This window comes from Equus quagga, chromosome 3 (assembly GCF_021613505.1).
Source record: "Equus quagga isolate Etosha38 chromosome 3, UCLA_HA_Equagga_1.0, whole genome shotgun sequence".
In the NCBI taxonomy this organism is placed as follows: domain Eukaryota; kingdom Metazoa; phylum Chordata; class Mammalia; order Perissodactyla; family Equidae; genus Equus; species Equus quagga.
In genome coordinates this window covers 40,369,113-40,388,574 of record NC_060269.1, presented here as the reverse complement: position 1 = coordinate 40,388,574, position 19,462 = coordinate 40,369,113, and the positions used below count along the sequence as shown (strand labels likewise).

The window sequence follows — 19,462 nt, the reverse complement described above, 5'->3', positions numbered from 1 at the left end:
ATGCACTAAAAAAATCAATTAATCAAACCCACGTGCAGATATTTCAGAGTCCCTGGACAAAGAACATGAACTCATTGAGACATTGCCTAAATGTGGTCATGAAGGAAGAGCCCCAGACATACTGGGTGCCCTAGTGAGGCTGCTGTGTAAATAAATGGGCTTGCAAAGAACTAGGCTTAGAACTAAGGTGTGGTCATTTAGTGAGCAGAGCAAGTGGTCTCAAGCAAGTATTAGTTCTCCCCAGTATTAAAGAGAGACAGTAAAGGAGATGAACACGATGGTTCTAGCTCTTAAAAGAAAACCAAAACTGTGTGTAAGACACCATGGAAGACACATAGCTAACTTTCAATTAAGCACGTATGACCTGGGCATTATAATATTTTACATAGATTATCTCACTTAACCCTCATACCAACACTGCGAGCTGGGTACAATTATCATCATCCTCTTTAATAGATGAAGAAACTAAGACTTAAGTAGCTTGCTTAAGGTCACAAAGCTGTTAGGTAAAACAGACTTCAGGCGCCAGTTCTCTATCATTGAGCTATACTGCTCCCATGCTCTTCCTAAGTGTTATGAGCACACAATTCTTCTTCTACCACATTAGCAACTTCAAATATGTACTTGTATGTATGTATTTATACATATGAATAACTATATACAGGAATATATGAACTGAAATCAATCAATTAATACAACTAATTCCTAGCTTTGCATAAAAACTGACTAATGAACTTCTTAAAGCTCTTAATACTCATTAGCATCATAGTCATCAGTGTCTTAATGTTATTGAGAGCACAGTTGAAATTTCTGCAATCAGAAACATCCAATTTTGATAGTTGAGAAAAATTAGCACTATCATAAAGGGCAAAATAACTTCCCTCATCACTCTCCCCAGCTTCCCAATGCCTGGTAGAAATTAAATCTACTTTTCTTGCTCTGAGACGATAGGAAAAATATTTCAACTCAGCAAGAAAAAGAGTCATAATTCTCACACACAAACTTCATCAATTTATCCTCCTAATCATATCATTATTAATATGATCCTCTGTTCTGAATTGCCAATGACTTTTAATAAGTCATTGGAGGTAAGTAAGATTAGTAAAATTACACTTAGAGGGCAAACTGTTTTAAAAAAAATAAAAGTCCCCAGGATATTTCATTTGTTTTACTGAGAATCTGCATTATCCAAATGAAAATGTCAAGTATTATCATAATTTATTAATTTAATATTCTGTTTTGCCATTTTCCCCATCTTCTTCACATTTGTATATAATGAAAATAGCCTGTAGGCTAAGGCAAGACAAGGCTTTGAAGATCCTATCAAGTATTAGGCTAATTAGACACAGGCGGTTAACATTTTTGTAGGGCAAAGGTTTGGACTTTACCCTGGAAGCAAAGAAAAGCCCCTGTACAGGACTATGGCGAAGAAAACAGCCTCTAGAGCCAGGTGCCTGCATTTGAATCCTGGCTTTGGCACTTAGAAGCACAAACTCCAAACATCTTTCCTGTTAGTGGCCAGCACAAATATTGGGAATAAATTACGGAGGCCCATGTACCATCATTTATGTGTTACACTGCAGACAGATTCACAAATGCAAAGAGGCAGTATTTAGCACTGCCTCTAAGTCGACCTCCCTGGGTGTGAATTCTGGTACTATCACTTCTATCCTTTGAGATCCAGGGCTGGGATCTTATGCTGTGTCTCAGACGTCCTCACCTGTAGAAGGAGGACGGTAACAACGGTACTGATCTCATAGGGTTCAAAAGGATAGAATCAGGTAATCTCCACAAAGTGCTTAGAACAGTGATTGACACCCAGGAAGGTCTCAGTAGATGTGAGCTATCACCATTATTATTTTCAGGCAGGATCAAATAGCTTCAGAAAGGTAATTCTGGCACCAGCGTGAAGGACAGTCTGGATGGAAGACTCTACGAGCACTGGGATAGGGTTCTACTGGGACAGGGTTCTTTCATACTTCATAGCTCACAGGAACCACAAATGTTTGAAATATTTATTCAGTCTTCAGGAAATTTGTTGGTATTAACTGCTAACAAAAAAGGTACAGTTAACACTGGATGACATATACTTAAGGAGAAAATTACACAAAATACTAAAAATCTTAGGAAAAATGACTTACCGTCTCAAAAAATATTTCCATCATACGGGCTCTCTTTTCCTCTGCACTCAGTCCTTTTTTCTTCGACTAAAGCACAAAAGTTAAAAGCAAACACTGCATTTTTTTTTAAACACTGCATTTAAAAACAACTTGGTCTGAAACATTATCATAAATTTTATGCATGGTCTTTTCTGACACCAACAGTGTGACAACTCTCATAGCCAGGCCTACAGACTGACTTTAACTAGTCTACTATCATATGCCAAGCTTTGTGGTAGGCACTGCCAGCATGATAGTAAGAATTGTGATTGAAACGAAGCCTGGGATTTTGTAGAAATTCAATATTTATCAAATGATCCAATGATCAGTCACTGTATTCACCTTCACAAAACTTAATCTCTCAAAGAAAATCAGTAGACATAACTACTTATGAACAGGTCCATGCACAAATTGCTAATGAATTACTATCCAGCACAGAATGAATTAATTCCATCCTGGGGAAGGAGGGTTAGCTAGGAAGGCCAGAGATGAAAAGGATTTTGGCAAGTTGAGAAATAGTGAGAAGGGTGTCCTGGGCAGACCATACACAGGCACAAGGTTACGGAAGTACATGGAATGCTGCAGAAAGATAAGCACTCCGGGGTGATTACTGTACGTAGAGGGAGTGGCAGATAAAGTGAGAAAAGTTGTCTGGGGCCAGATTACAGAAGGCTGACTATCCAGCCGAAGAGAGTGGACTTTATTCTAGGAGCTACAGAGCAATTTTGAAAGCAGGGAGTGACAAGATAAGAGTTACACTTTAGTAAGATAGTTGTAGTAGCTGGAGGAAGGAAAAACCTGTCTAAGAAGAAAAAGGAAGCCTACTTCAGGTTACTATTATTCTGTCACTACGCTTTAGCCAATAGGAAATTAAGATAATTAATATGTAACAAATATATGTTAATAAATTTTACTATATAGAGTATATACATAAAGCTAAAGCACAAATTAAAAAAAGAGACAAACTTCCTCAATGCAAAGATTCACAGAAAATAACAAAAGAGAGAATGAGAATCATCATCTCTAGTTAATAGAGGATTCTGCACTAATGTGTGATCTGCATCTTTGTTTAGTAGAACTTTAAAACACTTTACACCACTTAGAAAGCAGACATAAATACCAACAATTAAAGACTGACCCTATCTGACCAAATACTCCATCAGAAAATGAGAGCCTATGGATAGATGGGGAAAGGGATGTGGAACTGCCATTCTGAATACATACCAGAGTCCACAAGTCTTTATTCTACCTGCAAAACCTAGAAACCCACCAGCTCATTTTCACAGCAATAAAATGATTAGCTGTTCCTTGATAAGTTAAATGGGTAAAATAAGTAGGCTCAGAGTTTATATTTTTCTCTTTGTCCACTGTCTACTCTCAAAACACTGCAGTTCCCCACGGTTCTCTATGGATGCCCCCACCTCCTCACACCTTTTCTTTGATCTCATCTGCTTTCCCGGTTTTAACTAACACTTATGCTGAGACCTCAAATCTACATCACTCCCCAGGGTGGAATTAATTCAATCTGTCCTGGATAGTAATTCATTCTGTTCTAGGTAGCAATTTGTGCCTGGACCTGCTCATCAGCAGTTACGTCTACATCAGGAGTGTCCTCCTGAGCTTCAATCTCAGGTATCTACCTGCCTCCTGGACAGACTTCAAACTCAAGAGGACTAAACTGAAGTCTTCCTCCCCCACATCTACTCTCCAAACCTGCTGTTCTGGATCCTGAGTTCAGTTGGATACCACTTTGCTACCCAAGTCAGAGGCCTGGCAGTCTTCCCAGGATCCTTCATCTCTCTTACTCCACATCCAACCAATCATCACGTTCTGCCAATTCCAGTGTTTAACGATTTCCCAAATCTGTCCTGTCTGCTCCATCCCTACTCCCTCTACCTCAGTTCAGGCCTTCATTATCTGTTCTTGCAACATACCTGCCCTCCCCTAACCATGCTTTGTCCTATCCTTAGTCCACAGTGCAGACTGCCAAAAAGCAAATCGACCCATGCTGCTCCCTTGCTTAAAACCTTCAGCGGCTCCTAACCATCCAGAAGTATTCAGTCATCCTAGAATGATACACAGTACAAGGCCCTCTATCACCTGACCCCAATCTAGCTCTCACAGGCACCACTCCCCACCTCCATTTTACTCTAAGAACAGGGAGAGCTGAGCAACTTGAGCTGTAACACAAAAGCTGCTTGTAATTCTCCGCCACTCGCAGCATGCTCTTTCCCATTGCTACACCTTTCAAAAAATGTTGTTCTCTCTATCCAAAACACCTTCTCCTCTTATCCATTTGAAACTCCAAAAAAGACTCCCAAGGTTTAGTTTAGGCATTCTCTAGAACTTCTCTGGGCCCACAGGTTAGGCTGAATGTCATTCTGTGTGTCCCCAGAATACACCTTCATCAAATCATTTACTACAATTGACAGATATGTTTACTTGTCTCTCTCAGCAGACTGAAAAACTTTGGAACATGAACTGCCTTTGCCTTCCTAGAGCTTAGTGCCAGGTTAGAAGAGCAGACATAAAGGCCAGCCCTTAATTCCTTAATTTCAGGACCATGTGTCTAATGCCCCCAACCCTAAAATTTGAGGCTGTTCAGGCTCCCAAACCCCACAACACCCACTGCACTCACACAAATGCAACACAAGGTGAATTACTAATAAGGAATCCTGTGACAACCATTTCCTCTCTTGCTTGGAGAAATAAGTCAGAGAAATCTCAGGTGGGCAAGCTCCAAGAAACCATACAGACCTGTTCACTAGACCTAGGGTGGAGAGCTAGAGTTCAACACTGCTTATCAGCCTCCCTTCACATTGGCCTCTGCAGTATCTGAGTAAAGCAAGCATGAAATTCACACCCAGTTAGAAAACTCCCTCCGCTCAAGGAACACTGCTTTTCTTACCCCAGAATATGGAGGCCACATCAGGGGCACTGCCGGTAGTGAGAATCCCTTCATGACCTTAGTTTGTGGCTGCATCAGCGGAAAACAGATCCTAAGGTTTAGGAAATGCTCCTAATGTTTTGGTATTATAAACAGCTCCTTGTAGAGACCACGAAATTCCACCAGAATCTGCCACCCAGAGGCAGGCAATGAGGAGAATTTAGTGTCCTGGGGACACATAGTTTTAGGAAAGCTCTTATCACTCAGCTCAGCCACCATGAAAGTTACTCAAGAAATATGGATGTGCTGTATCATCCATTTACATTGTTTTCAGCTTAATTTACTTGTCAGTCTCTTTTATGACTACAAACAGTTTTTAAGATTAACAACAGTAGGAGAGTACAGTGGCCAGAATTAAAATAACATAAAAGGATGCCATATTAATCCACATTTAGAAATTTCTCCAAAAAATCAACACAGGATCATTTAATAATTAAGATTAAAGAAAATCTCCTGACAGTATAAGTTAGAGATGCATTCAAATCAGTAAGTAAAGGGACTCATAACTTGAGAACAAAGGAACCTTCTCCCATTAGGAGTTACAGAATTCCTAAAGTGAGCCCTGTTGATCAATTACAATAAAATTTTGCAAAATTAAAACTAGAAGATATCTGCTGCCCTCAGAAGTGGCAGAAGACATTGCATTTCTCCATTTCCAAAAATACGCCGACTTACAATAATTGTTTACCCAGCAAACCCAGCCAAATTGACACAGCTATTAATTCAAAAGCAGGAAAGAGAACTTATCTTTGATGAACATAACACAAACCTTATTTCTTAATCATATATAAAAAATAGGAAGTATGTATCTTATAAAAAATTTTATTCTAATTTGTTTCATGTTTCGCCATTATCAGAGGTAAGCACCTGAAAAAAGTTAACAGCACATCAAACCATTTAGTATTAGGTGATTCATGTGTAGAGAAAGATTAGGCAAAACGACAAAGTCAATGCATTTATGCTGCATAGTTCTCAACAGTTATATTAGGCCCGTAACTCTACAAAGAGAACGATGACACCCTATCATATGAGAGCACTGGTAACAGATTTATAAGTGTGGTCCTGTTTGTCTTCTTACAACTTTTTATGCCCAGGTGGCTGAGATGTTAGCTTAACCACAAAGGAGCCGTTATCAGTTATAATTACATCTCGACAAGTATCTTCAAATAAACACGGTACAATCTAAATCCTTGTCCACTATTAGCTCGGCAAAATAACGACCACTTAACTAAATTAAGATATTAAAATCTTAGATCCATTTAATTAGATGTTGATTCTCTGCCAACAGAAATAGAAAAAAATGGCATGAAACTTTGAAGTCAGTTTACGAAAATGATTTAATGAGCAGAAAAACATTAAATTCACAAAGAGAAAGAGAATTTGGGATCTTCCCAGGACTTAACCCATCACAGCATGCAAGGAAGACTAGCTCAGGGTGCTGCTCCTCTAGTAAAGTGAGCAACTCGCTACCAACCAGCAAGCAGTCCGAAGCACAAAAGAGCAGCAATCCCTGCACTTTGGTAAAAACCCACAGATTTTCACAGAAATCATCTAACTGGCACAAAGTGAAGGTTCGTTAGGTTACTTTGGAAACAGTGAGCAATTCAGAAATGCGCTGTTCCTGTTACAACGCATAAAACCCCTCAATTGTCACAAGTCAGGAGAGCCCTTTGGGACGGGAGGGCGTCCCCCGCGCCTGCCCGCTGTCTCGCTGACGTTTTCTTTCCCTGCTCCTAAGACGTGGCTGCACTTTAGGCGGCCGAATCGGGGGGGGGGGGGCTTGGGGCACAGGTTTCGAAGTGACTCGGGGTCTTTCGGACAGATCAGGGAGTTTGTGAGATAGGTTCACGAACGTCATGTTCTCGAACCTTCGCGGTTCACCCTACCCCGCGACGATAGGCAGGAGGGGTGCGGGAATGGGGGCGCAGATGCTTAAGAGGGGCGCACGCCCCGGCTCCCTCCCGCGGCGCCGGGGCAAAGGGGCGCGGGGAGCGGGACCCAGCGCGGTGCCCCCGCTGCCCGGCTCCGGCGGGAGTGCTCGGGCGCGTTCCCGGGGCCGCCCCGCCACGCCCGGAAAGTGCGGGGCATCCAAGGCGAACCTGGCGGCCCCTCCGCGTGAGCCCCCAAAGCCAGCCGAGGCGGATAGCGCTACGCCGGGGTCCCCGCGGCCGAGGGGCTCTGGGGCCCGGACGCTGCGGGGTAGGGGCCCCAGGAACATGATCTCAGCCCTTACCATGGCGCGGGCGGCACTTCTTCCGGCGGCGGGGCCTGGAGGGTTTGATTTTGGCGCCAACACCGCCTCGGGGCGGAGCAGCGCAGGGGAGGAGGTGGGAGAGAGACCGACCCTCGCCCCCGCGGCGCGCAGCGACCCCTGGCGGCTCCGCCGAGCGGCCGGCTGGCCTGGGGGCGGGGCCTGGCCTGGGGGCGGGGTCTGCGCTCGACGGACTCGAGGTTCCGGCGAGTCTAGTCTCTCAGCTGCTTCCGTCTCTTCTCTCCGTCGAGTTGAGCGTGACTTTTGTTTTTAGGAAGTCTTGAGCCCTGACTTTTACGTGCGTTTTCTTGCGCAGCGGAAACTCGGTCTAAGTTTGCCTTAAAAAATAGAGGCGGTGCGGTTCTGCTGCCGGGGGAGAAAGCGCTGCCTCCATCCGTCTGGGTTTGCCCAGGCTGGGGCGGATTTCTTCTCTCTTATGATTTTACACCTTATCTCGTCAACCGCTATCCACTGCTTTTCCAGCTTTATAAAATCCCTTTGTATGCTTGTTTTACTTTAGGGTTTTTTTTTTTTTTAATAAACGAGAATGGATTTCAAATCAAAACTATTGAAGATGTGCTACTTCTTGACTAGACAACAGATGGGGATTCAGATCAAAAGCTCGGGTCCCTTCACCTGAAAGTGCTACAAAATTAACTCAGACTTCTCAGTTATTTTGAAAATAATTGTACGTTATTTTGAGCCACTTAAAAGTATAATTTTACTAAAAGCATAAAGAGTGGCTACTAAAATAGGAATTTGAATCTCGTTGCTATTTATGGAAGCAGGGGAAGGGATATATTGAGTTGCTTAGAGTTCCATTAATTTAGTTTTTCCTAGAGTGCATTACAATACGATACGATTGATGGTACGTGAGCTGATGTTTAAAACAGTAAATGGGTAGTCATTTAATATATTTTCATCTGTTCTAGAAAATGTATGATGAGCACATCATACTCTAGATTTCTCATTTATTGTTCAAGGTATGGCTAAAGTAGGTATGTTAGTAAAAACTGAAAGTGGTATTTAAGAAAAATATTAAGTAATACCACTGTGATATGTAGATATGACAAAAATCATGTAAGTGACATTTGTGGGAAGCCTTGCCTTAATCTGCTCTTAGACTGCCATACCTCTTCAGCTCCATCAGGAGCAGCCTTTCTTCACCTGGCTTACTCTTACCCATCCTTCAGACAACTCAGGTGTAGCCTCCAGGACTGTTTTCTTCTCTGCTTCCCCTCCCCCACCCCACAGCAGATGGGTCCCTTCTGTGGTCCTGTGGCACTCTCTGTATAGTTTCATCATAGCACCTCATATTCATTTTGTAACTATTTACTTGGACAGCTTCCATACAATACCAAACTCCTTTCCGTGGCAGAGCCTAAGCCAACCATTTTGGTAGCACCAAGGCCCAGCAGAGTGCCTGACATCATAAACATGCAATAAATGTGTGTTAAATAAATGTACCATCTTGTCAAGAACACCGTCTTGTCATTAACTTAGGGATAACTAGATATGGTTTTCAGTTGACAAACTGAAGGATATTTTGCTTTATTAAAACCTTAATTATTTACACAGAGTAGTGCTTTCCCATTTATTATTCTCACCAATAGAATTCTGAAATTATTTGCCGTTCAGATGTCTTGAGACAAGTTTTGCAATATTATAGAGCAGGCAGATGTAGTATGTAAGTTATGAAGTATGAAAGCAAATAAATATTTGCAGCATCTGAGCAGTACTCGTGAATCTGGATCTTGTACCCACCGTCTAGCATCTGTTATAGTAAAATGACATTCATTTATCCAACAAATTTATGTTTTACAAAAGCCTTAAGCATATATGAATTTCATTCTTTTTACTTTGAGTATCTGCTGCCTGCATAGTGTGTGAAGAAGAACTAGACAGGCCACACCCTTAAGGAGTTTATATTCTAGTCAGTACTGCCCTTCCGTCTGGGCAACCAGCCCTTGCCCTAGACCCCGCTGTGTAGAGGGCCCTCTTGGTCCTGCTCCAGCCACACCCTCCACATTGGTAAGGAGTCCACAAGGCCAAAGGAACGCGACCACCTGTAATCTACAAGCTCCCTTCTAGACCAGGGACCTGGGAACCCAGAATCCCTTGCCTGTTTTAGTTGGAATTCCCCTGAAAACAGAGCCTGAGCCAAAAATGTGCTGGTAATTTATTTGGGAGTGAGGAAGCAGCAAGGGTGAGACAGGAAAGGAGGAAAAGCCACTAAAGATGAGCGCACTTTTCAGTTTGGGCATTTAAAAATCTTTACAAACCTTTCTTTGCCCAAGAGAATGGAAGAATTTATGGAAGGAAAGAAATTGGAAGTGATGAGGACAGAATTTCACTAGAGAGGATGCTATGAAGCTCTGGGCGGTGCTCTCTGTGCCTTTAAAGCCCTAGCATTCTTTCCAGAGTTATGATTCTTGCCATAGCCATCAAACGAACTCTCTGTCAGCTGGGCCATGCCCGACTAGACCAGAGTTAGGTGCTCAAGGCAAAGGCAGTGTGTACAGGATAGACGTAAGGCACACCACTCACCTCGGAGGTGCCCAAGGTGGCCTTGGACAGTGACAAATTGACCCAATGGGTCTTCTCTTGGGAAGGATGAGTGCAGTGCATACAAAGAGGGTTGGTCATTGGAGCTGTGGCTGTATCCTAAACGTCACCGAACTGTCCTCACAGTGCACTGAGATTCCTGGTGCATACCCCAGTCTTGGAATACCAAACTTCAGAATGACGACTACCAAGGAGACCAGACACTTTCCATTGCCTTTGGTTCCCTTGCATTCTCAGGAATGCACCCCAAACTGAAGATGACTTTCTCATGGCCCCTCCTTGAAATTCTGAAAAGTTTCACCTATAGAAGCAGCTTTTTTATTCAGGAAGTTGCAAAAGAAAGGCAAGTCATTTGAAAGAGACAGAGGAAAAAGTTTACAAGGTAGGAAGAAGTAGAAGAATGAAAAGCCAAGAGAGGAGAAAAGTGCGAGGGAGAAATAGTGAACATTATCAACCTCTCAGTCACACCACGTCTCCTGAGTTAGAAGGAGATTATGCTATTAGGTAATGGCTGATAATGGGAAAAAAGGCTGAGAAACACTGGTGTTGAGTGAGAATAAAATTTATCATCCAAACCCTGACACGTCTGAGAAGAAGAGACTGCTATTTATAATTTTGCTGGGACAAGAAACATAAGGCAAGATTGTCCCCATCTATTATATGGTAACTTGGAATTCCAATCATGCTTTATTAACACTTCTTTTATGGCTTTTACTTTAATTTGCTCTGTATCATACTTACTGATGCTCTTTGAATATTTCCACCTGGGATGCAAACTCCTGGAGAACAGACACAGTAACTTACTCTTTTTTGTAAGCCTGAGTCATCTCTCATTTCTTCTTGAGCATTCTCTCCTCTCACGATATCAAACTACTTGTTCTTCCCTGGACAACTCATGCTCTCTTGCCCTCTTTTAGCAAGCCGTGGCCACAGGTGGTCCCCTCTCAACACCACCTGGCTGCCTTCCCCTGGTGAGTTCTCAGTTGCTGGCTTCCTAGGCCCCACCCAGCAACCCCTGCCCCCCTCCACTCCTGGAGGGGTGTCTGGGCACAAGCATGGGGTGAATCTGAGTCACGGTGTGGGGCCTCAGGTGCATGTGAAGGTTGGCACTTACCTGGTGAGTATCTCTATCCCCAAGGGAGCGCGACATTAAATAGCAAATAAAGACCACCACCACAGGTTAGAAGAGAGACCACAGAAGAAAGGAAAAAAACTTTTTCATTCTTTTTGAATGAGGGGCCCTGCATTTTCATTTTGTACCAGGCTCCAAAAATTATGTAGCCACGTATACATATATATTCATTTAAGTCTCATCCAAGTACAGTAAAGCTCCATGAGAACACGGACTTTTTTGTTTACTGTTATTCCCTAGTGGCTACAATAGGACTGATCATACTAGACTCAGTAAATGTTTGCTAATGAATGCATATAAAAGCAGCTCATGGTGTTGTAATTACCTGGTCTGGTTCACGAACTAGACCGTAAGCTCTTAGAGGTTACAGGCTGTATTATTCATCCTTATTTCCCTTACACCTAGCCCAAAGCCTGGTATACTACTGGTGCTTAGACATTTGTTCAATGACTATAGCAACAAAAGAGAGACAGTAGGATGGGATCGAGGATAGAATGTGACTTGCCCTTCCTGCCTCTTAACCTAGACAGTAACACGTGCGGCTGTAATCGAACCCTTTGTCTGCTCTGGAAAGGGGTGCATCTGGGTTTGTGTGAAATGAGGTCCTGAAGGGCAATCAGATATGCCAAAACATGGGGCAAGTGATCTGTTTCAGGATGCCCCACTCTCAATCTGATTCTCAAAACTTCCAGAGAGCCCGTGATGGCAATGGTGCCTGCCTGGTTAAAAGAAAAAGTAAGTGAGGAATGGAAGTAGGATTCAATAATACTAATATTCACAGGTACTAGGTAGCAGGGCCGTGTTTTGTCTTTGTCTCATTTCTATTGTTTCATCTCTCCTTCCAAGACTAACTTTGGTCACCTCTTTCAGACTTTCAATCTATTATGGATTTTTTTAACCCTCAAAAAAACAAAATTTCTTTCAAAACAAAAAAAAAAAAGAAATTTTTCTTGTGTTCCTCCATTGTTTACAAAGTATACTCTAATTAAGATAAATGTTAGTGTTCATTCCATCACAGCAAAATAGAAATCACAGACAATGAAAAATCAAAAAGCCTATAAATACATCGGGAAAAAAAGTTGTATGCATACATGTAAGGCAATGACTTGTTTACAGTCAACGAAGAAAGATGAGTCCTTTACAGGAGAAGCCAAGAACAAGCATCAAGCCCACACGCCACTCAAGATGGAGAGCTTATCTGTTTTTTTGGGGGGGAGGGGGGTCAAAGGAAAAGTTACGCTTTTACAAAAACCAGAGCTATAGAATGTAAAATACCATAAAATGCATAAGGTATTTTTGCTTCTCTTTCTTAGGAGAAAGGAGTTATATGGAAAATCGTCTTTTTTTCCCTCCATTACCTCCATGTCCAAGGTTGAAGACAGTTCATATTATAGGGTCCACCACATCTTCCGAGCAGAAAAACTACTTATGCCACCTTTTTTCCCAGCCTTAGGATGGAAAACCAAGTCACAAGTGCTATATAAGACTCCATAAAAAAAGAATAAAGTAATTTGTAATACAGCATCCTAGCATCCTAGGGAGGTGAACGGGGTTCTGTCATTGGATTCAAAACCGTTCTGTTTCCTTTTACCAGTCTTTCACTCAACCCAAGCATGCATTCATAGGGTTCGCATCTGCACAACGTGGTCCTTCCTCAGAAGAATGAAAAAACATTTAAAAATACCAAATGTCCAAAGACTCTCAGAAAGAAATCAACAACAGCTTCCTTCTCTAGGAGAAAAACCCCTCTTCTCATCCAAAAATGCGGATTTACACATGCAAAAATGTGTATTTATACGGGGACTGTGATGGTTTATTCACATATGAAATGAACCTTGTGCTATCTTGTCTTTATGCTTCTTTATCACATCAAACGTTTTATTGCAAAACTGGACCTTTGTTCTTATCCAGTACATCTGTGTCACAGGACAAGCCAGGATTTCGATATATATGCAATGGTCTAGCATCTTTCATTTCAAATTAGAATATATATTTGGAATTTACTGCTGCAGTCTCAACTGCGCTTATCATGATAGTGGCTGAAACTGGAAGACATTTTTAAAAAAACCCTGATGTCATCCATACTTGCTATTTATTTGGTCTTCCTGTTTCAAACAAAAGGTAAAGAATTCATAAATACCACCATCTAAGCACCTGTTTCAAATTAAACATCAGCCTTCAGCTTGTAAAATAATTTCTTTACAATTAAGCAAATAGCAGCAGAAGATGCATGTTATTTGCTTTCTTCCTGGAGAAGTGGGCAGGATGACTGCATCCTAGGAGATTCTCTGTGTTGACTGACGGGTGGAACAAAAAGTAAAGAGGCCTTTTCCAATGCCAATCATGGAGGTGAAGTGTAGAGAAGAGATATCCACGTTTCAAGAATAGGGAAAGTGGCCATGTAAAACAAGCAGGACTACCCATTCCAGGAGACAATTTAGAAATACTCGCCAAATCCTGAGTTCAGAATTCTGTTTTCTTTTCGAGATGAATACTAAGCACCTAAAAGTCAAGGAAAATGTTCTTCCTGATATTTTCAGCTCTGCTAAAGCCAGAGCCAGCAAAGAGCCTATCAGGAACATTCATTAATATTATGACATGTCATTTGAACTGGACCCAACTAACATGTCAGTTTTAAAAACATTTCACCAACTCGTAAACCTAAAAACAGGCACCTTTCCCAGAATTTCCCTCGTACGGGCCAGCAGAAGCACTCAACTGCCCGGGAACCGGCACACCCCCATCCCAAAGGCCGGCTTGCCACGCTGGCCTCACTCCGCCATCTCTGTTCCTAGCTTATCTATTCTTAAGTCTTATTGGGAAGATACTGGCCTGTAGATAGGCAGCATTAAAATGACAACTGTGACATTATGAACAGAGATCAACATTTAAGAAATGTTTTATTCCATTTAAGACAGACCGTGGAAACTAACTCCTTTGAAAGAATATGACAGAGTGATATCTTGTTATTCGTACATTTACCATCAGGTTCCTTTACCATGGAACCTCCAGAGGACTATCTAGATGTGCCCTTTGGATGCTTTGAGTATTGCTTGAAATGCGTGGCCATTAGCTTGATGTAATATAGAAATTTTTATGGTAAAGAATTTCATTCTAATGAAATTCTGGACCATAAAAACAATGTTTGCAGTGAGGTCCCTTTCTAGTCCTTTACCCCCTAGCAATGTGACTGCCATGACTGCCAGAAGGTCTCTTCATCTTGTGATTCTTTAAGGATTATAAGAATAGTGATTTTGATCTATTTGACCTTCTAAATGTATGTGCTGTACAGACGTGTCATGATTTTCCAAATTCCTGTTTAAGATACAACCCAAATGCTGACAGATTATTAGCATCATAAACAACAAAAATTTTACTAAGCTTTTTCTCAGTAGTATAAACAGTTTGATTGAGGTATTCATATCTTCCACATATTCTAGAACATTCCTTCATTTCCCTTCACTAAGAAAGAGAACAATATGTCAAATAAACATTCACCCTGGAAATGGAGAAAACAAGCTTTATTATAATGATTTGAAATTTTGTGCATGGTAAAGGTATACACATGAATCTTGTTTCTCCTATGTTTCAAGACAGAATTAATTTAAAGTTTTATTGTAGACTAAAGCATCCAAAATACTGTGATACATATGTAGCTACGAATGTACAAACACTTTGATGCACAGCGTTCATTCTTTTCTTTAAATAGGCAGTCAGCATTTTGATTCATAAAAGAACAAATGTTGAGAATATATCAGTATCAATGTCAGAGAGCGCAAGACTTAGTGTTCTACACACAAAACGTATGAAACAGACCTATAAAGATGGAATGTACAAAATTTAAAAAGAAAAAAAGGAAGCAAAAAACCTTCATACTCATACATAGGATTGAAAGGCTACAGAATTGAGAATGATGTAAAGAATTCTATTACAAGAATACACTCTGTTGATGACAGAACATTCCCATGTCATAAAGCAAAAGCATTGAGTTTAAGGCTGTGTTGCTTTCAAAAGTCAATGGAAGTGCTGTACATTCATTGGAACAACATAGCCAATTTATTAATCTATTTTAGAACATTAATAGCTTCCACACATTCTCCATAAACAGACCATACAATCACTGCCACACAATTCATCTTCAGAAAGTTTAACATCATGATTTGTAGCTTACTGTCATTTAAAACAAAACAGAAGATTATTTATTTATACCAAACAAATCTTTAATGGGCACTTAGTTTCCTTTATGGCAATACTAGATTCCTAGTTATCAAAAATATTAAAATAATTGTAAAGTCTAAAACCCTGTAACATTTACAGAATGCAACAGTTATTACAGCTCTCGATTTTAAGCAAAATTAAGTGATGTTTGCAGCAAATAGCTTCAATTTTACCCTACCTGGAAATGTCTGGTTTTTAAATGATTAAACTAAAAATGCTCCTCCCTTTTCAGAAGCTGGTGAATAGGGAGGACACGAAGAGTCCAAATGTACAAAAAATTTTTTTCCATTTGAAGTAATCTGCAGGTGATGTTTATTTGCTATTTCCTCTGATTAACTCAGTAGGTATTACCAAACCATTTATGTGGACCCTTCAAGGATAAGGATCCATAGACACTTGCTAGTGTACTGCTCTTCCAGTTAACTCCGTGTTAGGACATACCCTGTATACTCAGTAGTACAAGCAAGTGTGTTCTAGTTGCATGGACCTGTAGTATTTATTTGCCTCAAAACTAATCAAAGAGTAAATTAAAATGAGGAAACTAGGGGACTTGTTTAGTTCCTGGAGACTCAACTTTGATCAAGATAATAAGTACCATTTAAAAAAAATGGCGAACAGTCATAAAGGCTTTTTATTCATGTGTTTCTGGATGGTCAAGTGACTCTCTACCTCCCCGTGTCCAGCAGGGGAGGTCTGTAATGGGAGGGAATGCATTGCCACTGGCCTGTACATTCTAACTGGCAGGATTCTGCCATACGTGCCCAGGGGAAATTTGAATGGGTAATCTTTCAGTGCTACTTATCATGAATGTATGACAGGTTCTGTACACTTGACAAAGAGAAATCAAACCATAGTGGTAGCCCAGAAAAAAGTCACTTATTTTAATATCCTTCTCAGTTTACCAGAAACCATTTTCCATAGAATGTGACAAAATTTCATTTAAATCTTGTCTATTCCTATCTTATCAGCAGCACTTTTCCCCCTAAAATATGCCAAGAAATACAGTTAATACATTATATATCCAAATGTGAAATGTTATCTATACTTTAACAGATATGAATACATATTTTTGGGGAAAAAACATAGTGTTTCCTGGAGTGCCCATAGCATGAGTTTTAGTATCAGATAGTGGAACGTGTCTGAATCAAAGTATCCATTCTTTCATTCCAGTTTGTGCCAAAATTGACATGCAAAAAAATTAGCTTTGTATTCAATCAACTATTGAGATATCCAGCTTGATATGGTATGACGGCTGGCTAATTTTGAACGTCACAAATGTAACTGAAAGGTTGTACAAAAAAATCCTTTAAGTAAACCAGTCTTAAGATCAATAGCCTGTGACAGAATCTAAATAAGAAGACGTTTTTGTGAAAATAAACTAAAATTAATGTAACCAATTTAAAAAGTTTTCTTTTAAACAGTCTAGGAGCTATCAGGAGGCTAGCTTATCTTTTATGCAGAATATTAGTAAACATCAAAATGAAATTCCCTCCCCAGAGTGGAAGCCCCAAGGGGGCAGGAATTTTGTCTGTTTTATCTATCACTATATCCCCAGTGCCTAGAACAGCGCCTGGCACCTAGGAGGCACTCATTAAATATGAATGTTTAAATTCAGAGACTTATTTCACTGACATTAGGAAACAGTGGCTTGGTTTAACATTCTAAAAATGTTATTGAACTTTATCACAGTCTCAAATATTTTGAAAACTCTACCTAACTGAAAAAATACTAAACCTAAATGTAAATCTTCCTGAAAAATTTTTTTCAGAGGTTGATTTGGGCATAATAAATTTGATAGACAATTGGAAGTAGCTAGATTTCCCTTCTAAATTTAAAAAAGTCCTATAAAAGAGAATGACTGAATTATAAATTAATAAGCAATAAACATCACATTTATATAATTATACATATGGGAAATGTTGTCTTACAGTACACTTCTAAGGTGCTTTCCATGAAAAAGAGCCCAAGGTCAATATTGAAAATGCCAAACACGACATCCTATTTGGGAGAACTGAGTAGAAAATTAAACAGTGGAAACAGACCACATCTTATTTTACAGTATCAATGACAACCACAGTTGACTAAATTATTCTTGACATTTCTCCAAATGCATTTATACTTAGTTTAGATTCAATGTAACTCAAGTTCAGTTTTTCTTTTTTTCATTTTGTTTTGTTTTTGAAAGCAAAGAGGGCCATTTTCTGTCCAAAAGTCTACCCATACTATCATTCCTGGAAAATGGTGAAACTTAAATCTGCTTTAGGGCTCGCTCTACCAGGACGGCTTGAAACTGCGCAGTAAAGGAATGTGCTGAAGAAAGGCTGGAGATGCTTCTGTCTTTGAGAGTGCTGCCTATTTCGATATACCAAAGATTCAGCTATATATATATATATATATATGATACATTCTACCTTACCCTAATCATGTATACATAGTCCTTTAATGCCTCTACTATTCATTAGACAATGATAAATAACCATAACATGCCCTTACCTGTAATGCTTTCGAGATAACACAACTTTGGTACCACTTGCTTTCTAAGGGGAAACCATTAATCAATCACATGCCTTTGGTTGACACCATCCGTCCTCCAAAGGGCTACTTATGGCTCTCTGTCCTAGGATACTGGTGTCCTACTACATGTGCTGACATTTTGCAGGAGGTAAAGCTTTCGCTTTCATAAAGTGGAAGAGGAGAGACACACGTGAGAACATGGCACATAAAATGTGACTTTTTCTTGATCATATTCCAGTGCGTTAATCTGAGTTAACGGGGCTGTTTACCAAAAGGTAGGATTATTATTGTAATACGCTTTTCAAACTATTAGGAATTTCAGGTTTCCCTGAAAATGTATTTTGTTTTTTGACACAAGGTGAGCAGGAAAGAGAAGGAGAAAAGAAAAGACAAAAAGGATCTTTGATCTAACCCAGAAAGGATGGGGGGAAATTTGCATTGATTCTTAAGTGCCAAACTCAAGAGGCCTGCTAATCACAGCTGGGAAGACTTTGCAAGACAGTCTTATGTTTTCCTAAAGTAATTTATATGTAGTTGTTGATAACCAAAAAATGTCACAAGAGTAATACCTACTGTAAAAGTGAGGTTAAAAAATCCCCCGAGTCTTGTGACCGAGGATAAATAAAGTACATAACTACAACAGATTTTGTTTTGTTTTTGGAAGCTCTGCACAAAAGCTACCATTCACAGGATTAACAAATACCTTTAAATATTCTAGTTTTTTTTTAATGCTTGTTTGATTTGCAAAATTAGTTTAACTACATAAATCCCTGTCCTATAAGCCATAGTTCACAGGTGTAAAACTTTGCAGTTTTTATAGATTCAGTAGAAGAGATTTCTTTTTTTTTAAACCTAAAGGTGAATTACAGAAATTGGATATGCAGTTTTTAAGGAAATTGTTACATTCAGAAATAACCTTGGAAAGTTCACCAATGATTCCTTCTAGCATGAAATGTCTAGTATAATCTGGTCCTGCGTTGAGAAATCCATTCCAGTTTATAGTGCAAGACCTTTGTAAGGGGGTGTCCAGCTGCCCGCCGTTACTGTAAGTATCGATACACCTTGAAACAGTGGTTTCCAGAGTCTGCAACCACAACATGGCCGTCTGAAGTCAGGGCCAAGCCTTGGGGACCGTAGAGTGGGTCAGCAGATGTGTTAATGTAGGACAAAAATGAACCGCTTCCATCAAAAACCTGTAAAAAAAAATAAGGTCAGGGTATTACAGGAAAAGTTATAGTAATATGACTAAATATGAGTTGTAAACTCTTATTGCTAATGTTTTTAATATAAAAGCATGTGTGTAACTCTCTAGGTTTGTTTAGATCACTGTCACACATATAATCCCTCCACTTACCTTCCTTTTTCTCCTCTCGCTCTCCATGCCCCAGAGTCACTGACACAGAGCATGCCACTGGCTGCCAGATCACACATATATTCTCATAGTCGTCATATTTGATGAGAATGGCCCTTGATGGTGCTTGAAAAATGAATGACCCTTATTTCTCACTCTAAACCTTCACTTTGCCACCTCCCAGACTCACATCCCTCTTTTATCCCCAGTCATAAGAGAGAAAAATCAGCAACTAAACCACAGAAAAAGGTCCTGAGTCATTAATATGCAATGGGAAAACATTATTTTTTTCCTTTTCAGAAAAGAGTGAGTTATTAAGAAGTCA

General features: G+C 40.2%; 2 protein-coding genes across 6 annotated transcripts in view; both read right to left on the bottom strand.

The window, feature by feature from the left end:
* The window catches only part of MND1 (meiotic nuclear divisions 1), a 64,667-nt gene extending 57,204 nt beyond the window's left edge, over positions 1-7,463 (bottom strand). Inside the window, exons 1-2 of the mRNA XM_046657174.1 lie at positions 7,340-7,463; positions 2,142-2,207 (exon numbers count right to left, since the gene is read on the bottom strand). Of these exons, the coding sequence (XP_046513130.1) occupies positions 2,142-2,207; positions 7,340-7,342 (69 nt within the window). The 5' untranslated portion in view covers positions 7,343-7,463. The remainder of the gene's footprint in view (positions 1-2,141; positions 2,208-7,339) is intronic.
* Positions 7,464-14,556: 7,093 nt separating this feature from the next.
* TRIM2 (tripartite motif containing 2) overlaps positions 14,557-19,462 on the bottom strand; it is a 114,289-nt gene continuing 109,383 nt past the window's right edge. For all 5 annotated transcript variants that reach the window (XM_046656120.1, XM_046656122.1, XM_046656123.1 and 2 more), the window contains one exon: positions 14,557-18,979. In XM_046656120.1, coding sequence (XP_046512076.1) covers positions 18,827-18,979 — 153 coding nt within the window. In that variant the 3' untranslated portion in view covers positions 14,557-18,826. The remainder of the gene's footprint in view (positions 18,980-19,462) is intronic.